Genomic DNA, 21,272 nt, shown 5'->3' on the forward strand with positions numbered 1-21,272 from the left:
GAAGGAAGGAAGGAAGGAAGGAAGGAAGGAAGGAAGGAAACAACAAAGTTCTATGAAGGATTGTCTTTTTTCTACTGTGTATTTAGAAATGCCCATTTAATTTGGTACTTGTTTGGTTCCTTTCTACTTTCTTTGATCTATTGGGGATATAAACGTAGAAGAGAAAAGGTTGAAGCTCAAAGGTGAAAAGTCCTTTTTCCCAGCTAAACCTCCTGGTCATCCTCAACTTCCCCTAGGTTAACTTACCGAGGCCTGGGAAAGGTCCATGGCTTCAAAGATGAGACTCATCTGAGCAGACATCTGGATAATTTCTCCACTCATCAAGCAAAGCTGAAGACAGTGATTACAAGGACAGATAAGAAAATCTAATCCCCATCTTTCAAAGACGTCAACTAAGAACTTGGTCCAGGTAGAAAGTCAGGCATATATCCCAACTACATTTGTTTCCATTTCTTAAAAGATCCCAGAATCAGGTTATCCATGGTTCAGTGCATCGAAAAAGAGCTATGGATTTGGAGACTGAGGGCCTGAGTTTGAATTCTGCCTCTGCCACTTAACAGTTTTAGATCTCAACAAGATCGCCTGCAAAATCGGGGGGTGAAGCAGAGGACTTCTAAGACCCCTATGATCCCTCTTCTAATACCATATATGAGCAGTTATTCCCATCCCCGGCCCTGCCACAAGTCTCTTCTTCTCCGAGTTAATTGCTCAAGGTCCTTCAGCCCTTCACCATCACCTAATGGCTGAGTTCTAAGTCTCATCACTACCTCACTTATCATCCAGTTTGTTAATGTTTCTCTTTTTTAAAATCCTCGAGAATTGACTGCATAATTGTGCCTATTATCCATTTAGGACCAGTGGACAGAAGGTACACAAAGGTATTTCTCAGCTCTACATAAGGAAAAATCAGATGACCCAGTGGATAGATAGGGCTTAGCCTCAAAAAGACCTGGGTTCGAATCTTGATTCAGACACTTACTACCTCTGTGTCACTGGGCATGCACTTAACGCTGTGCCTCAGCCTCCTCATTTGCCAAATAGGAATAATAATAGCACCTGCCTCCCAGGGTTGTCATAAGGATCAAATAAAATAATATATGGGAAGCATTTTGCAAATCTTAAAAAGGTACATAAATTATAAATATAGTTTTAGGCTACAAATATAGTTATTATTGTCATTATTGTTGTTATTATTGCAAGCAGAGGTTCCAAAAAGGGAACAAGCTGAGCTGCCCATCACTAGAGTTTTTCAGCTGGAAGCTGGTAGGAAGGTTGATTGAGGCTAGCCTAGACTAGGTACCCTCTGAGGTCTCTCCACCTCTGTGAGTCAGTGGTGCTAACAGCCTTCTTCACGTGGTGTGGTCCCTTCACCTCTCTTTTCTCTCCCTTCCTCCTCCTCGTCCACATTCTCTTAGCAGGGTTTCCTCCACTCAAGGGTCAGATGAGACTTCTAAGCGCCCCTTCTGTTCTCTAGGATTCCATGATCCTCATCAATAAAAAGAGAAGACTGGACCAGAGGGTCTCTGAGGTCCCTGAGAACCACAAAATGCCCTGCCTAGATTTCTAATCAATGTATTCAAATTTTCTGAATTTAAGAAAATGCAATTAGAGCCTTACTCCTCCAGTCTTCGATCTACATGACTATTATCCCCTTTTCACTATTTGGAGCTAGCTGAAATTTGGGCTACCCAAGGAGTACCATGTTCAGTTATGGGCAGTTTGGTTTTGAAGGACCATTGAAAAGCTGGAGCAGGTCCAGATAAAGAGGTAGGGGAAGGAGGAGGGTTCTAAATGGTGAAGGGACTAAAAAATGCCATTCACAGATTGGTTGAAGAAGCCCGGGCGCTTAGTCGGTTAGATGAGAAGACCCAGGCAAGAGGAAAGGTACAACAGCCATCATCAAGGACTGCCAAGTAGAAGAGAGATCAGACTTTGTTGCTGATGCCCAGAGGGTGGGACTAGGACTCATGGATGGAAGTTACTGGGAGTCAAACTTTGGGTCAATATAGAATACCCCCAAAAGTCCTGTTGAAGTTTTAAACTATTAGAGTTTATCACAAAATAACAAATCACTAGCACTATCCCCCAGAGCTGTACAATAGATTGGCTTTATAGTACAGAGGCTCACCATTTAAATCCCACCTTTGATGTTTCCTCCCATAGGACCCTGGGCAAGTCACCTAGCTGGCCCCTAGTCTCATCTGCAAAATAAGGGGGTTGGACTAGCTGGCCTTGGAGGTCCTTTCCAATTCTATATCCAGAACACTATATTGTCCATTATACAATTATCCATTATGCAATTCTATTACACATATACATTATATATATTATATATACACACATATTATACATATCCATTATATAATTCTATATCCTAAATACTAAATATACAACTTTGAACAGTGGTGAGCTCCCCATCCCTGGAAATTTCCAAGGAGGAGATATGGTCCAGACACAGGAATCTGGCAGAGGTTGGAATAGATGTCCTCTGAACCTTCCAGATGCTAATTAGTTAGCCTAAGCCATTTTGTAGCTGCTTTACACTTTTTAAGAATTCTTTATTTTTCTTTTGAATTCCAATCACTTTTACTACAGATCATTTACCTTTTTGTTGTCATCCAACACTGTGTTCATGCTTTCAATCCACAGTGTATCGATGGGACCATCAAATACCACCCATTTGCGGTCTGGTGTCTCTGACAGGGCAAATTCTCTAAAGGTATTGGCAACAATGCCATCTGTCCACTGGGAGAAACAAGGGAAGGAAAGAGATGGGAAACTGCATTTTAAAAAGGAAATTCAGATGATCCAGGAAAATTCTGAGAGATTTATGACGAGAATGTTATCCCCCTTCAGAGAAGAATTGTTGGGTTCAGAATGCAGAGCAAAGGACACTATCTTTCATATTAGTTTATTTGTGTTTTTATTTGATTATATGAGTATTCTCTTATAACAATGACCAATGTTTTGCAAGATTAAATAGCTTACTGTCTCCGGGAAGGGAGCAGAAATAGAGGGAAATATTTTGGATCTTATAACTTTGGAAAAGATATGTTGAAATTTTTTATTACATATAATTGGGAAATAATTATATTGGGTTTCTGTAGACAATAGAAATAAAAAGGCACAGTCAAATGGCTGTTTCATCTTAACAAAGGAAAAAAGGGCTATCACAATAGGGTACATGAACAGAGTCACACTTATATCACCAAGGAAGGTTGGTATTGACTAATCAAGGAAGAGTTGTTTCTCCTAAAAATGTAGGATGAGAAAATGTACACTGAAGCAAGTTCCCCATTAAAAAAAAAAACCTAATAGATCAAGAAATTTCTTATTTTAGGGTTAGCTGAAGGACTTGATGAAGAGGGGGTTGTTTAAATGTGGTTCATTTTTAGTGGATAAAGTTGGTTTTTTTTTTTTACAAAAAGGATTGTGGGGGCAGGGTTGAGGATTTTATTCCCTAAAACTATAATTTCTTTGTGGGGAGGGGCAGGACAAAGAGGCCCTAGAATCACAGGAACAGAAAGACATCCAAGGAAGGGAAAATCTGGGCTTTGCAAGTGAAAGGGGTTACAAAAGTGGCTTAAGTTTCCCACCTCATGAGAGACAGGATCAAACTGGCCAAAAAGCTGTCCCATTGTGATCGATTTGGGGTTCACCGTCCTGTGGATGACCTTCTCTTCCTCTCCATATGAGCGGTCATTCATAAGCGAAAGCGTGTCAGCCAAAACATGCAGAACCTTCGTCTTCCCCGCATAAGGTTCCCCAACAAGCATGAACCTTTTAGACAATTATTATACAATCAGGTTTGGAAGTGTTAGCAATGAGGAATGGACCTGTGATCTAACTGGTACCCAGAAATCTCTCCAGAGGTCACTGATCCACTCTGTACTGTAGACAGAATTCCTTTAGATGTACTAGAAAATCTCTACTAGCAGCAATGCAATGATCCAGGACAATTCTGAGGGACCTATAAGAAAGAACACTATCTATTTACTGTGGGAGTAAAAACACAGAAGAAAAACAACTGCTTGATCACATGGGTTGCTGGGGATATGATTGGGAATGTAGACTCTAAATGATCACCCTAATGCAAATATTAATAATATGGAAATAGGTCTTGATCAATGACAGATGTAAAATCCAGTGGAATTGCTTGTTGGCTGGGTGGGGGGAGGCAAAGAGAGGAGGGAAAGAACATGAATCATGTAACTATGGAAAAATATTTTAAATCAATTAATTAAATAAAAATTTTCAATCAAAAAATAAAAAGATGTACTAGAAAAGATAGAATTGGTGCACAATATCCGGAAAAGAACAAACGAATCTCTTCTTGAATTTCCATTGTTTCTCATTCCTTGGTTTCCTCTCTCTAGCTGAAATCAGCCAAAAAGAACATGTCCTCTCCATCTTCAATCTTGATTTAAAATTTCCACGTTTACAAAATCAAGTCCTAAATCATGACAAGGATGGAGACAATAAACTCCTCCTTGCTTATTTCAGTGGGAAATAGGGACAGAGTAACAGGAAGCAATCAAAATTCAAGGAATGGTCCAGTTGACTGACCCATCATCACAAGATCTGAACCTTTTGTGTGTCCTGGACACCTTTGGCAGTCCCTAGGGACACCTTCTTGTACTAATGGTTTTTAAATACTTAAAATACATAGGATGACCAAAGAAATCAATTATACTGAAATGCAGTAATCAAAAACAAATTTTTTTTTAAGTTCATGGACCTCAGATTAAGAACTACTGTCATAGACTATGAGTGGGTTTTGGGTGGTTCTTCTTTCCTTGTGTACTAATTTGTACTAATTTCAACTCTTCTATATATCAAAGGTATAAGATCTACACCAAGAGTCATTCTGGTGAGGGTTTTGCCCACGATGACCCAGGTTTGCAAAGAAAAGCAGTCACTGTGGGGAAGAAGAGTGCCTCTCTATGTTGAGGCCAGGGACTGCCTTTTGCCTCTCTTTCTATCCCCAGCACTTAACACAACAGTTTGGCACACAGTAGGAACTCAATAAATGTTGATTGAGAATGTGATGGACTTCTCTACTAGCAGTAATGCAGTGATCCAGGACATAAAAAAATCCGAGGGATTTATGAGAAAGAACTCTCTCCACATCTAGAGAAAGAATTGTGAAAGTAGAAACACAGAAGAAAACACAGAACTGATCACATGATTCAAGGGGTATATTATTGGGGATTTTGACTTTAAATAATCACTCTATTGCAAATAATAACATGGAAATAGGTTTTGAACAATGATACATGGATAACCCAGTGGAACTGCTTGTCATCTCAGGGAAGGGGGGGAAGGAAGAGGGAAGGGAAAGGACATGAATCATGTAACCATGGGAAAATACTCTAATTAATTAGCTTGGAAAATGAATAAATAAATGTTGATTAATTGATTCTATCTACACCACAGAATGGATCAATCATGAAAGGGAAGAAAGATTCACTCTTCCTCCCCTAGTTCTGCTTTAAATTAAACTTATCCCTGCTTTCAGATGAAGAAGAGTTCTGCTATTCATTAATAGCTGGATAAAAGGGTAGCTCAGTGGATTGAGAGCCAAACCTAGAGACAGGAGTTCCTAGGTTCAAATCTGGCCTCAGACACTTCCCAGATATGTGACCCTGGGCAAGTCACTTCACCCCCATTGCCTAGCCCTTACCAATCATCTGCCTTGGAACCAATACACAGTATTGATTCTAAGACAGAAGGTAAGGGTTTAAAAAAAATAGCTGGATAAAGACTTCTGAAGACTTTCCGAATTAAGCCAGCCCCATCTAAAACCATGAACTTTGGATGGAGTTCCTAACCCTATAGGATCAAAGACAGAGGTGAGAGGATCCTTCTTCATCTGCAGCCTTACACTGGCCCCAGTATTTGGCTCCACCATCTTGCTCATGCCCATTCCTTTAATCACCTCATTGCTGAGAATAAGCATGTAACAGCTGAAAACACCAATTGAGAAGGCAAAATAATCTTACCCATGTCTAACAATCATCATTTCATATGTCTGAATCATTTTATCAAGAAACACTTTCACAGGTTGAAGGTTGTGCTCTTTGCAGCACTCGTGAGCACATTCCAGAAAATCCTAAATTAAAACAAAAATGAGACAAAGTTGCTTCCTTAATGGAAGAGGTCCTTAATAAATTATGAACTTTGACTGAAGCATGATAAAATATTTCTCCTACTTGAAAGTAAATACATTTAACCAATGACATGTCTCTCTATGTAAAAACGAGGAACATTTTCCAAACACTGCATAAAAAATGGCAAGATCAAAATATTTCTAAAATAATTCAGACCCACATTCAGGCTCCAGTTATGCATACAGTACTGTGGTAGGCACTGGAAAAGATGCAAAGTTAGATCAGATAGCCCGCTATTCCTTATGGTGTAAATAACATCCCGTCATGCAACATAAATGACAACAATGGCAGCTTTAGATATTACATGAAAATAATCTTCTGTAATATTCATTAGATCAAATTACCATTTCCAATTTGCCTTATTTTTAGCTCAAATTGTGCTAATTATCAGATTTGTAGATCCATAATTACAAATATGTTCATGTGAAGCTGAAACAAAAACAAATCCCAATGAAAACACACACACACGCAATTGGGTGAGACCATTTCAGTCAGAGGAACAAGGGAGAAGGTGTCATATGCAGTATGGAGACTGTCCAGGTAAGTTATGAAAAGAGAGGGGCAACTGGCCCATCATATGACCCAACAGGCTTGGGATGAAAGTAAATCTCAGGGCCAGCCTTCTACTTGACTCTCAAAGATGGGGGGATCCAATCTGCCCCCTCTCCCAGGACATTTGCCCAAAGGGTCAGGCTGGTGAGGGTTTTGCCCACGCTGGCCCAGGCTAGCGGAAGAGAACAGACACTGGTGGGGAAAAGGTGTGCTTCTCTGGATTAGGCCCTGGGACAAAGTCATCCAATTCGCCAACATTCACCAATAAAATTCACCAAATTCACCAATTTACTAGTTATGAGTCTGACAATTGAATGATGTACTTCATCCTGAGAAACAAAATGTTCTTTTTCCTCACGTAAGACATTTTCCATGGCTAGAATCCCATTCTTCCTCGTACCAAACCCTGGAAAGCTCAGAAACTCATTTAATCTGCCTTTAAGAAAGTTCCTTAACTCAGTGCCTCATTCTAAAGCCTGCAGCAACTTACTTTTTAAATTAATTTGGAGGAATTAATTCATCAATGAGAAGACTGTTAGAAAAAAAAAAAGTCGCCTAACAAGGGTACTTACATTGTAATCAGCTTCTGGGAGTTTGATGCCTGGAAACAGGTCACTAGTTATTCCATTAAACAAGGGTATGTCGTGGGACAGAAATTTGGGCTCGTTCACATCCTTAATTGAGCGAAGAAGCTGAAATGGCCAAGTGCAGAAAGCTGATTATCCAGAGCACACTAAAATCCCCATAAAGCCCACCCATGCTTAGATAGGCATAGCACTGCTTTATTGTGAGAGGGAAAAAAAAAGACTGGAAATAGGTTGAGAGCCCACAGATTGGGGAAAGGGAGAAACAGACTGTGCCCATGATAAGTAAGGAATATGAGAAATTCAGAAAACCACAGGAATACACAAGTGAACCAATACAGATGGAGTCAGAAGAGTTGTAATATCTGTCAAATCTATAGTCATATAAATGGAAACAGAACCATAAGGCAGCTAAACCCAAATTGGGTGCAGTGATCAATATTTGTCCCAAAGAAAAGATAGTGAAATTCACTTCCCTCTTCTCAAAAGAAAAATGGGAACCACGGGGGGGGGGGGGGGGGGCAAAATACATAATACACAGGCAGAAGAGATCACTTTGTCAGTAGGTTTTGCTTAACTATTTATCTTTGTTACAAAGGAAGGTTCGATGGAAGTGAATGATGTTTTTTAAAAGGCATCAATAAAACATATTTAAAAATAAAATAAAATCTCTTACAAAATTCTAATAATATGTAAACTATCTTAAGAGTTCGTGTAAGTGGTAGGTAAGTAGATAGAGAGTGAATAGAATACCAAGCCTGGATTCAGGAGGTCCCAGGTTCAAAATGGGCTTCAGACACTTCTTAACTATGTGACCCTGGGCAGAACATTTAAATCTGATTGCTGTTCTTTCTTAGCATTTATTCTGAGACAGAAGGTAAGGGTTAAAAAAATAAAAATAAATACTTCATGTAGATGATTACACATGTAAAATACATATCAGATTGCTTACTGCCTCAGAGAGAAGAGTACAAAAATGTAAAAATGGAATATTAAAAATTGTTTTTACATGTAATTGGGGGAAAATAAAAATTTTTAAGTTCATATTGAAAAGTAATTAGTATATTAGTGGCTAAAGTTTTTCCTTTACATTATCATTACCAAAGCAAAAAAATTGGAAAATGAGGGAGTATCTCTCAATTGGGGAAAGGCTGAACAAATTGTGGTATCTGATGGGGATGGAATACTACTATGCTGTAAGGAATGATGAACTGCTTGATTTCTATATGAACTACTCCATGAACTGATGCAGAGTGAAATGAGCAGAACCAGGAGAATATTGTACACAGAGACAGATACACTGTGGGACAATCAAATGTAATAGACTTTGCTACTAGCAGCAATGCAATGATCCAGGACAATCCTGTGGGACTTATGAGAAAATACTATCCACATCTAGAGAAAGAACCGTGGGAGCAGAAATAGAAGAAAACATATGATTTATCACTTGTATATATGGGTATACGATTTGGAGTTTTGGTTTTAAAAGATTATTCACTTATAAAAATGAATAATATGGAAATAGGATTTGAGTGATAATATATGTACAACCCAGAAAAATTGCTTGTCAACTTTGGGATGGAGGAGAGAAGAGGGGAGGGAGACAACAAGAATCATGTAACCATGGGAAAATATTCCAAATTAATTAATCAATAAAAATTTTTAAATTAAAAAATAATCAAGAGTTGCAAAGCAAAAAAAATTATCATTACCATAATGAAAATATCATAAATGAAATCACCAATATCATTATGATAATGAAAAGGGAATTATTCAGATGCTCACATTATTTTTAGAGTCACAAGAAGGAATTTCTGTATCCAAGGACTGTGTTACAAGTTGTGCACAGCCAGGCAAAAGAACAAGAAGCAAGGTGGGCTAGGGAAGCAGCTCATCCCAGCCCATGCCCTGGAAGCTTACCAATTCTTGCCAACAAGGGTGCTAACACGTAAAGGGCCCACCAGACAAAGTTTCAGTAGACAAGGGTTTCAGAATCAGGAAAACCAAGGTTCTGCTCCCATATCTGACACATTCCAGATGGGTGACTCTAGACAAGTCACTTAATACTTCCTAGACAATTCTAAAAGTCTGAAAATTACAGATGGGGAAGGCTTGCCATAGAAGGTAGAATTTTGGTTGGGCCTAAAAATCAATTTAAGTAGGAGTTTCTACACTGCAATTTCCCCATATTAATGAAACCATAGGTAAGTGCTCATGTCTGCTGTTTTCATTCTGCCAAAGAACTATAAACCACCAGATATGTCCAAATTTGACACTCTCGGGCAAAGTCTCAGGCACCTTGGCCCAGTTATAGCTGCACCTTTTTCTTTCCTCTCTTATCAACCTCACTAAAGAAACAGAGATCCTAGAAACCAGATCTCCTCCCAACCAAGAAATGGCTCTGATGTGTCCTTACAAGGATATCTTCATTTTCATCTGGAAATTTCAGCTTGAGATTGCCAGCTGCTACCAGCACTGCTTTGACGGCTCGCATGCCATAGTCATAATGAAACTGGGATGAAAGCTGTTCCGAGCAGAGCCTGTAGGTCATCACGATCTTCACGGACAGAGGCTTGGCATTCAGAAACCCATAAGAGTAGAGAGAGATTTCTGCAATGAGGGCATAGTTGGGGACCATCATGGCCACTGTCCGGAAGAGAACCTAACCCACCATCAAAGAGAAGATAGTTAGACAGACTTTTAAAGTCAAGAACAAGAGCAACAATGACAATAGAAAATCATAGATTATTTATAACGGGCAGAGTCCACCCCTCAGAGGCCAAGGTTTGCCCTCGCTGAAAGGGAAGAGAAAAACTGATCACCCACATCAACAAGATAATCATAGATTCATTGGAATATCCAATTCTGCTTTTCAGAGACCAGGACAGACAAAAAGGAAGTCTCAAACAAATGAGAAAATTACAAAAATTCTAATAGATTTGGTTATAAAGAAATAGTCCCTGGGAAGTAGTGTGGTATAAGAGAAAATACGTTGGATGTTGAATCAAACAATACCTGGGCCCAAATCCTGACTCTGAAATAAATTATGACTTTGGACAAGTCACTTAATTTCTTTGCTCAGTTCCTTCATCTATATAATGGAGATAATAATAACGGGGAGAGTCCTCCCTGGGGTGTGGTGATCAGTCAAAACAGTATCTCAAAAGAGCTTTGCAAACTTTCGATCACTATTGCCATCGATTATCATTATTATCATTGTTATTTTTTTTTTCGAGTTCAAATAGAAATAGTTCTTGTGGGGAAACCTTGCCATTCATTCTTCTTTTCTACTTCATTTTTGGTGTACTGCCCAAGTGGTTAAATTATCACTATCACCATAATTAATCTCATTATTTTGTTCTCATTTTGCCTTCTTATAGTTTGTGGTGGTTGTTTGTGGCAGATGAATTCAGAATGTTTAAGTAACCTAACCTTAAGGTTATCTGGCAGTTCAGAGCGCCCAGCATAGCCAGGATTCATGGTAATAGCAACAAAGCAGTTTGGGTTGAGCTTCAGTTCTGTCCCCTCAAAATTAAATACTTCCAACTTCAACTGGATGGCTCTCTGGATGCAAAGGATCTGCTGAGCGACCACGGACAAGACTTCCAGCTCAATTCTATTAAATTCATCAAAACACGCCCATGCACCAGAAGAGGCCAAACCTTTAAAAAACTAGGGGTAACAGAGAAACATGGTTGTTTTCAGGTAGATGAATCAAGGAGTCACAGAATATCACAGTTGCTAAAGAGATGTTGGTAGTCATTTAATCCAACCCATACCTGACCAAGAATCTCCCTACAACGTCCCATGCCAAGTGGTCAGTTATCTTGTGCTTCAAGAATAAGACTCCACCAAAGGGAAACCCTACCACCCCCTGAGGCATTCCATCTCACTTTTGGAAAGCCCCAATTGTTAGGAAGGGTTCTGCTCAGCTCAACCCCTGCTCAAAATTACTCAAAATTATCATTTAATTCACATAAAAGAAACAAAATGGGGCTGTATCTTTATAATTACCCAAAGATTAGCAAGATATCATTCAACTCATATCCAAATAGGATTTTCCATGGGAAAATTAAATGGAGATGTCCATACAGATTTACAATTTTGCCATTATTTAATCATCGTTTAATGTCAATTACCTTTCCCATGGCCAAGTAATCTAAACCATCAGAGCAGTTGAAGACAACACATTGGACAGCCAAGGCCTTAGCCAAATCCTTAGTAGTTTCTGTTTTCCCTGTGCCTGCAGGGCCCTCAGGTGCACCCCCAAGATTTAAATAAAAGGCTCCTATCTGGAAAAAGTAAACATTTATTAAAAGTGAACAATTTATTTGTTTAAATATCCCTATACTTAATAGAAAGCATGATTATTGGCAACCTGTTTCTAAAAAGATTATGAGGTCATAACTACTCTCATTAAACATTTTGGGATGCTTGTGTCAATGGAATGTAAAAATTCCAGATTCCCTGATCAAGTGAAAGAAGAAGCCTACCAAGGTCCGGTAGCATCTGTCAGTTAGAGGGGTGATGACCAGGCGAGGTGAGTTGCCAAGGTACTCATAAGCGTATTTTACATTGCAATTAATGATTCGCACCCGAACATTCTCCCGCTCCCAATAATAACGGAGTTGAGCAAGCCACTGGAAATCTGTATCATGTGAGACACCTAGGAAGAAGATAATTAAAATGAGAAAAGAAAAAAAATCCCTAAAAAGAAATATTCCCATAGTATTCTAGAGCTGACATTGGTTTGTTTTGTTTTGTTTTTTGTTCAAATTACAAATTTAAGGAAAACTATATTGAAGGAAGAAAAAATAATATGTTAAGGCACATAGATTTAAAGCTGGAAAGATCTTAGAGGCTCTCCAATCCAAACCCTTTATTTTATAAATAAGAAAACTCTGAAGTCCAAAAAGAATTAAATGACTGGGCCATGGTTTCACAGGAACAAGTAAAAGGCAAAACTATGAAAAGATTACTCTATTAACCCAACTTTATCTAAATTACAGTTATAGATTTAATCATATAATCTAAGTTGTAACCTATAGTTAATAAATTAAGTTGTAAACTATTGATTTAATAGTAATAGCTCACTTACTAGTTGATTGAATAACTAAGTTCAAAAATCATAAATCACTGATCAAAAGAAAATAAATCATAACCATAATCATAGTATAAAATAGGAATAAGATTAATCTTCTTGCAATCTTCTTGGGAGAAACCCCTCAACTACCTTACAACACATCCTTGCCTCAAGCATCTTGTCCTCAGTATCCTCGCACATTTTCTCAGCATCCAGGGACAAATTGTAAGGCAGAAGGGGCATTAATTTTTTTTTTAGAACTTGGGAATATCTAGATGAAGTAATGAAGAATGAAACAAATAGAACCAAGAGAATATTATATACAGCTACAGATTTAGTATTTGAAAAAGATTAGTATATGTGAATGTCCAGCCCTGTAGAGAAAGAACTGAAAAATGAAAAAACAAAAGACTATATATAGTCTTTGAGGGTTTTTTATTATTTTTTTAAACCCTTACCTTCCATCTTGGAGTCAATACTGTGTATTGGCTCCAAGGCAGAAGAGTGGTAAGGGTGGGCAATGGGGGTCAAGGGACTTGTCCAGGGTCACACAGCTAGGAAGTGTCTGAGGCCAGATTTGAACCTAGGACTTTCCATCTCTCAATCCACTGAGCTACCCAGCTGCCCCCTGGGGTTTTTTAAATATATATTTTTATATATATTGGTCAGGTAATATATTCTATGGTGTAGGAAGAGAAGAAGAGGCTGAGATACTTGGGAATAAATTCTATTAAATAAATAATTTTTAACTTTTAAAAAGGTAAAAAAATAATCAGGGTCTCAGACCATACTGGATATGTCTTCAGGCCTCTGACTTGTTTGATTTTTACACACTCACAATAGTCCAATTGGTTCAGACAATCTTTGACTACTTCTTTTTTTCTTTACATTTGGTTCAGGGAACAACAAAGCTCAGTATTTGATTTTGACAGCTTCTAATTATTTGATCCTGAAGATTTAAGAAAAGAAGTCCCATACCCGCTTCAATCATATCCATGACCACATCCCGAGCATGTACATCAATAGTAACCAAAGCCCCCAGAGTAATCCTGGTCTGTTTAGACAGCTTCCCTCGGACCAGATTCACAATGTCATTGAGTTGAAGCTGAAGTTTTTTATAGTACTCCCTTAGACCCTACAAAAGGAAAAACATTCATGTGAAGCTGTCATCCTGAATTTCAAGCACATAATAGCAATTAGATATTCAATATTCACAATATTATTTTTGCTAAGTTTTTAATTAATTTTTAAATGTTTTATCTTTATTTTTTAATAACAAATTTCCACATAAGTTTTCCAAAGTTACATGATTCATGTCGCCTCCCTTCCTTCTTCCCTATCCTCTCCTGGAGCTGACAAACAATTCAGTGTGGGTTATACATATATTATCACTCAAAACTTATTTTCATCTTATTCATTTTTGTAAGTGAATAATCTTGTAAAACCAAAACCCCAAAACATGTGCCCAAATAAACAAGTGATAAATTATGTTTTCTTCTGCATTTTTATTCCCGCAATTCTTTCTCTAGAGGTGGAGAGCATTCCTTTTCATGCAGAATTATTTTGGATCATTGTATTGCTGTTAGTAGCAAAGCCTATCACTGTTTTTTTTAATCCATTCTAAAACGGAGGCATGGGAAGTAATCATCTTGTCTATAGACCTGACAAAATAGAAATACAATAGAACCTTGTTTTACACAGCCAATACGTTCCAAGACCCTTGGCGAAAGCTAAAAATCACACATGATAGCGAACCCCGTTATTTAATATTTCTTTTATGAATGTGCCCAGGCACTTTACTACTTTTCTTAGGCTTCTTTGAGATCCCAGCATCACTATTCTTGGACTTCGGGGCCATTATTAAAAACTAAATAAACAAAGGCTAATGTGGGAGCTGATATTTGGCTCAAAACAATGTAATGGCTCACACTAACACTTCTCAGAGGGAGAACAAGCACCATTGGGCAAACTGCTTCGAGATTTTATGGCACTTGGGAAAATGGAGCAGACGTAGTAGATAATTAAAAATTTTATTGAATATTTTTCTGCTTTTATTTTTTTCCAATTCCCAATCAAGTATACTTGAATTTGCATGTGTTGAAATTATGTAAAACAAGGTTCTACTGTATTAAAATTGGAGTTTTTTCATCTTGATATTTACACTTACTTTTGGAAAGTACTTTCCAGACATTATCTCATTTGCACCATGTTTTCAAATGGCAAGCAGAAATACTAAAATATTCAAATAGATATTGCTACAAATATTTCAATGGATCTAAATCAAACTATTATCAGAAAATCTGATATTCAAATGGATTTGTGATCTCATCTATGTGGATGTTCTTAGCAGCAATGAAGATCACCACCCATTCACGCAACTTCTGGCCATGCCTTCTTATATTTTATACATTGGGGTGAGGGGCATAACCCGGGGATCTTTACTGATTTCTCTTGACATAGCAGGTATACCACTGAAGCATGATGATGAAATCCTAGTCCAAGACAGCCCATGGCCAGGAGAAATGTGGAAATTTGTCATCTACATGCCTCCATCCTTCAATATTTATAAATATATATGTAGGATCTCATCGATGCTGACAATTAAGCTTCTAAACATACTATGTGAATCTGGCCCATTTCTGACAAATCTTCCACTGAGACTCAGATCCCCACTTTCAATGCAGATTTATCCTTCTAGCTCTTAAGACTCCAGGGAGCACATGGGCTCCCAGGGCAAGGAGCCCCACCTGACCACCCCACACTTCCTTTTCTAATTGTATATTTCCTGGATGATCTCTTTTAGTCCATTTCTAGAGGACAAACTGTAGTGGAGTCTTCTTGTGCCCACTATGGTTTTATCTCCATTGCCCTTCCTCAGGCAATTATAATATTCTTTGAGCCATCACCATAAGGAATCTCCAGAAGATTACTGCAATTAAAAGACTATATTTTTATATCAAGGAGGAGTTTGGCATTGTGGGAGGTGTTGCTCTATTTTCCAAATGAGATCAATTTATTCCCTGTCCCTATTCAATTCCAAGCCCAATTCAGAACTGCTCAAAAGCTGTCCCCTCTGTAACATTTTACAAATGGATTTCCATTTCAAACCTGTATTCTCTCATGTCCCCCTGGTTAGGCAAAGTGATAGACTAAGTGTTTGCTGAGGCAATTTTTGGTCTCTTGAGACCTCATAAAGGAAAGTGTCTTTTCCTTTATCTGTTTCCCATTTTTTTTGCCTCAACAGGTCATCTGAATAGGTCATGCTGAAAATGCTAGCATTAGACACAGTCTTCTTTTTGTGTTGGTCCTTTCTTCTAACTTATTTTTATTTTCACTTTTCTCCTACTGAGGGGGTGGTTGTTTTCATTTAATTTTTCACTTTAATGTAACCCCCAAAAGGTGAACCAATTATTTTCTGCCTACTGAGATAATACGTTGCAGGCTGTCATGGGTAAAGGATTCACTACCCCTATGGCTGACCTGCTTCCAAACAGAATCTCAGTACTGAGCTAAGACTAGTCCTCAGCTAGTAGACACAAAGCCTTTCCAGCTTGGTGGACCCCACTAGAGTTTCTTCTCCTTTGGCATGGCCTCTAAGGCCTCAGCATTGCCTTTAGGCAATGATGAGCAAGATTTTCAAAGAAGCAAATCTGTCAGGAGGCATAAACTGGTCCTTTCTGGAAAACAAAAAGAGCAAAAAGAAAACTAACACTTTCCATTTCCCTAATGACTTTACCTCTGGTCCACCACTTATACTTTCCTGAGTCTCAATCGTCCAATACATTTGAGAGACACAAAGGACTACCTGGCCGGGCCATTCTCGTACCCAGTCTTTTCTTTCGGATTGTGGATAAGCCTGAAAAATGAAAAAACATTTCTTATTTTCATTCTTTATCATCAAGCAAGATATCTAAAATATTACTTGTACTCAGTCTGAAGAATTAATCTCACAAAAGAGAAGAGGATTAATAGGTCGATTAAAGAATTGACAGTAGTGAGCATTTCTGATATTACTAGATCTCTCACTGAGAAAGAGCAAGGCATAATGCATAGAGAGAATTGGTCTCAGAGCCAGGAAAACCTGGAAGCGATTCCCACCTCTGACACAAATAGGCTGTTTGAGACAAATCCATGAACTTCTCAGTGTTCTAGGTAACTCTAAGAATTTAAGTTTCAGGGAAAGAGCCTGCTTGCACTGGTATAGAGAATTTCTTCAGCTGGGAGTTCTCCATGCCAGTGAAATCACAAGTCTAGTTCCTATCTCTATTGCTGAGTTTTTAGGTCACAATCTATACTTTAATTCATATGTTCCTGTGAGGAAACCATTGCATAGAACTTAAGCAAAAGTGATGGGAATCTGGGGAAGTAATGACCCCTTTCTACTTTGTGATAAAAAAAAGAAAAAGCTAGGTCTTATCCAGCGAACCCCCTGGATTTTCAGGAAATGACTAAAAGAGTATAAAGTCTTTCCCATGAACTAAAATTCCATAAGGGAACTGACACTAAGATACAAGGTAATGGATTAAAAAAAAAAAAAGATTCCCAGTGTTTTAAAGTACAGAGAGAGAGAGAGAGAGAAACAATACATCGTTTGAGACTAAACTACAAAATGATACGCCTGTCCTATCTACCTCACAGGGCTATTGTGAGGCTCAGAAGAGGGCCCTAAGAAGGAAAAGGACTTTGTAAACATGAAGAAAAGATTGCTGGTGGTATTACTCAGTGGGAGGGTGGAGGAGGAGTGGAGCAACATGCAGAAGAACCAGAGCTGTGATTTCACTGATAGAGGGAATTTTCAGGGAAGGAACTCCATCTAATAGTCAGTTAGTAAACATTTATTAAGCATCTGCTGTGTGCCAGGCACTATGCTAAGTGCTGGGGCTACAAAAAGGACAAAGATCATCCCTGACTTCCAGGAGTTCACAGTCTAATGAAAGAGATGTACAAACAAGGAACAGATACGATAAATGGGGAATAATTGACAGAAGGAAGGTACTAGACTTAAAAGAAGGCTGGGAAGGATTCCTATAGAATCAGTGGGCATAGCTAGGTGGCTCAGGAGGTGAGAGCCACACTTTGAGAGGGGAGGACCTGTGTTCAAATTTGACCTCAGACACTTCTTAGTTGTGTGACCCTGGGTAAATGGCTTCATCTCCATTGCCCAGGCCTTACCGCTCTTCTGCCTGACAATCAATAATGATTGAAAGAAGGGTTAAAATAAAAAAGGGTCCCGTTGGCCAAAGCTGCCCTGGCTCTGGGCCCAGCAGCTCTGGAGGAGCCCAGACACACACCATCCAGGACAGGGCGATGACTTGATGGATGCTCCTCAGCATCAGGTCCTCCACTTGGATGAGCCACTTCTCGACAGCCCCTCGGGCCTCGGCCGTGGAGATGAGGCCGATGAGCTCCACCCGCTCGCCCTCGGTGCTAAACATGGCCCTGATGTCCAGGTTGGGCAGGAACTCCAGCTTGGCGATGCCCTCAAAGCACTTCTTTAGATGTGGCTGCACCCTCAGTGGATCTTTGGTCTCAGACAAGATCTCGAGCATCTCATCGTTTGATAAGAAGAAGAAACTGCGAAGGGACAGGTAAACAGGGACGCTTTCATCAGGGGGCCGGGGCAGCGGCCGGGATCCCCACCCTCCCACCAGGCTGGCCGGCCGCTGTACCGGGGGAAGAAAAGACGCTTCTTCTCCAGGTAGGCGTTCAGTCCTTTCATGATTTTGTCCAGAAGGTCATTACAGTTCTGCAGCTTCTCCAGCAAGCCCGTCAAATTTGTGGCCACGAGGACCTGGAAGAAGACAGGCTTGTGGTGACCCACAGGAAGAGGAAAAGAGCCCTCCATGACTGCATCTGTGTCAGAGACTCCCATCCTCGGCACGCCCCCCACTGAGCCCCAGAGGCGCCCGGCACAATCTAGCGGGGCCGCTGCAGGAGCAACGAATGCCAGGCCCCATCCTGCTTAGCTTTACCTTTGGGTCTTTCACGCAGTACTTCATGACATCCCTCCAGTGTCTGTCCACTGTCTGGAACTGCCGTCCCTCCTCCGGCATCTGCTGCATGATGTCCTCAGAGCAGAAGATGGGCTCCAGGTAAAGCCACTGAGCCTGCACTTTTAGCCACTCATCAATGGTTTCTTGGATTCGAATCAAACGGTCCTCCCATGCCTTCAAACAATCAGTTTCTGATTATGGGAGGGATGGTAAGAGCCTGGGAACTTCTCTGAACCTCATTTGCCTCATCAGCAAAATGGGGATAATCATGTCCCCAGAACGTGTCCTCCAGGGTGGCTGGGAAGCATCAGACGCTCTGCCAACTTTCTAGCACTATATAAAGGGCCGATCCCATTAGGACCAGCCAGGGAGGACCGCCATCAACCTTCTCAGGCACATAAAAATATAAGAGAAAGAGTTTTTGCAGCTTCTAAAGCTTCCTAACCTTGATTTGGCCAGATTTCATCGTCTGTCACATAACATTTCTCAAAATGGGTTTGCCATGGGAGGGAATCAGCTGCTCTCCCAGGCGAGAAAGAGCCCTGGTTGTCACAACTCCCATCTGGACTGAAACTGTCGCACCCCAACTTCCTTTGCCCCTTAAGGTTTCTCTACATGTAAGTAGTTGGGAGGCAGGAATGACACCCCACCACCAACAGCTAGTGGGCATCATCACAAAAACTAAGGGACAGATGATAGCAGGAACAAGGTATTATTATTTTTTTTTAAACCCTCACCTTCCGTCTTGGAGTCAATACTGTGTATTGGCTCCAAGGCAGAAGAGTGGTTGGTAAGGGTAGGCAATGGGGATCAAGTGACTTGCCCAGGGTCACACAGCTGGGAAGTGTCTGAGGCCAGATTTGAACCCAGGACCTCCCATCTCTAGGCCTGGCTCTCAATCCTCTGAGCTACCCAGCTGCCCCCAACAAGCTATTATTAATAAGCTAACAAACCCAGAGAACCATGAGAAGACTTGTCCAAGGTGAGTCAAGGCAAAGCAGAGACAAATGGACATATTTTCAATGCAATGGCTCATGCCAATCCCCCCAAGAATGAAAGAGAAAAGACACATACTCCCTTTCTGTTGCCAATTCCTAAGGTACAAAAGTGAAAAGTGATTTGCTATTAGATAATTTTGCTTAAATGTCCACAAGCCACAAAAAGGGACTGATATGGGGGTTTAAGAGGATTCTGGGACATTAAAACAAAAAGATGCCTACATGTTTTTTAAAATATCCAAATTTTAAAAATAAACATTGGAGGTGGCCAATGACATTTATTCTCTGTTCCTTCCTCTAGAGTTGTTGTTATCATGACCACAGAAATGAAAAACAAGAAGAAAAGGCATAGGCAGGCCAGATGCCATATTCACGCTACCTTGATCTCTTTTTCAAATGGCTTAATGAAGGGGGAGCCTCTCATCGTCTGAGTCTTGACAATCTGATCATCCAAGAGGGCCTGAATCTCATCCACGGCTGAGAGGATGCTGACTCCAGTCTCCCGATACGGACTGACATGAAAAATGATGTCCTCCCATGTTTCTATCATTGCATGCATGGCTTTCTCTAAGGAATATTCCTAGGAAGAGAGACAGATTTTAGGCAAGGTAATGGTTTTTGTCCTAGTCCTGCCGGTCACCGTTTCTATGATACTGAGAAAATAATTTAACCCTCTCTGGGTGCCCATTTCCCCATTTGCCAAATGATGGACGTCGCAACCCAACGAAAGGGTTAAGTCTGTCTAATCCAGGTTCCTCATTTCACAAATGAGGCCCATGAGGAATCTATGCTCCTCTCCAGCATTTATATATAATTATATTATAAATAATATAATATTATATAATTATATTATGTATAATATAATAATATTATATAATTATATAACACTTTAAGGTTTTCAAAGCCCTTTACAAATTTATCTCTGTGGATCTTTACAACAGCCCGAGAAGGAAGGTGCTCTTATTAGCCCATTTTACAGAGGAATGTTAAAGAACTTGGCCAGAGTACCCCAACCAGTAAGAATCTGAAGTAAGGTTCAATCTCCAGTCTTTCTGACTCGATCTGATGCATAGGATTTGCCATGGGAGGGAATCAGCTACTCTCCCTGGCTAAAAAGAGCCCTGGATGTCACAACACCCATCCAAACTGAAAGCCTGGTGCATCCTGGCCAACTTCCTTTGCCCCTTTGCCCCCTTAAAACATAAAACGACAATGTGAGACATTTTTAAGTGCCAAAGAATTCATTTATATTGCGGATGGGATGGGCCATTCTCTGGTCAGCATCTTACCAGTCAAGAGTCAAGATTGCGCCCAACCAAAGAGACCCCCATGGCAGCGATGCCCACCCACATTGGACTGTCCTTCCAATATCTTTCCTGCCTACCTTGCTTGCTCCAGCACTTATGACTTCAAATTGATCCAGGAAGGGGGTGAGGTTTAGCTTTAATACTTTTCTGAGGGTGGTCCCTGAGTCTGGAGTTAAATCAAATCCTGCGATCTCCGACATCTGCTTCCAATGACGACTTCGCAAACCTGGATTACACAGGATGGTGACGGTAGGGATGAATTCCTAATTATAAGGAAAGCATTCATATTATTATTTTTTTAATTATTAAACATTTATTAATATTCATTTTTAACCTGTTTACATACTTTATGCCCCCACTTTCCCCTTCACCCCCCGCTGTCCCCCCACCCATGGCCAACGCACATTTCCACTGGTTTTAACATGTGTCCTTGTTCAGGGTCTATTTCCAAATTGTTGTTAGTTGCATTGGGGTGGTAGTTTCGAGTCCACATCCCCAATCATGTCCGCCTCAGCCCATGTGTTCAAGCAATTGTTTTTCTTATATGTTTCCTCTCCTGCAGTCCTTCCTCTGAATGTGGGTAGC

General features: G+C 39.9%; 1 protein-coding gene across 1 annotated transcript in view; it reads right to left on the reverse strand.

Moving 5' to 3' along the window:
- The window catches only part of DNAH12 (dynein axonemal heavy chain 12), a 197,713-nt gene that overhangs the window by 116,122 nt on the left and 60,319 nt on the right, over window positions 1-21,272 (reverse strand). The window contains exons 17-32 of the mRNA XM_044658364.1: window positions 20,765-20,950; window positions 19,760-19,960; window positions 18,362-18,556; window positions 18,059-18,180; window positions 17,681-17,963; window positions 16,126-16,245; window positions 13,368-13,524; window positions 11,800-11,972; window positions 11,446-11,598; window positions 10,739-10,978; window positions 9,723-9,968; window positions 7,295-7,414; window positions 6,003-6,112; window positions 3,597-3,780; window positions 2,605-2,745; window positions 247-330 (exon numbers count right to left, since the gene is read on the reverse strand). Of these exons, the coding sequence (XP_044514299.1) occupies window positions 247-330; window positions 2,605-2,745; window positions 3,597-3,780; window positions 6,003-6,112; window positions 7,295-7,414; window positions 9,723-9,968; window positions 10,739-10,978; window positions 11,446-11,598; window positions 11,800-11,972; window positions 13,368-13,524; window positions 16,126-16,245; window positions 17,681-17,963; window positions 18,059-18,180; window positions 18,362-18,556; window positions 19,760-19,960; window positions 20,765-20,950 (2,715 nt within the window). The remainder of the gene's footprint in view (window positions 1-246; window positions 331-2,604; window positions 2,746-3,596; window positions 3,781-6,002; window positions 6,113-7,294; window positions 7,415-9,722; window positions 9,969-10,738; window positions 10,979-11,445; window positions 11,599-11,799; window positions 11,973-13,367; window positions 13,525-16,125; window positions 16,246-17,680; window positions 17,964-18,058; window positions 18,181-18,361; window positions 18,557-19,759; window positions 19,961-20,764; window positions 20,951-21,272) is intronic.

This window comes from Gracilinanus agilis, chromosome 1 (assembly GCF_016433145.1).
Source record: "Gracilinanus agilis isolate LMUSP501 chromosome 1, AgileGrace, whole genome shotgun sequence".
Classification (NCBI taxonomy): domain Eukaryota; kingdom Metazoa; phylum Chordata; class Mammalia; order Didelphimorphia; family Didelphidae; genus Gracilinanus; species Gracilinanus agilis.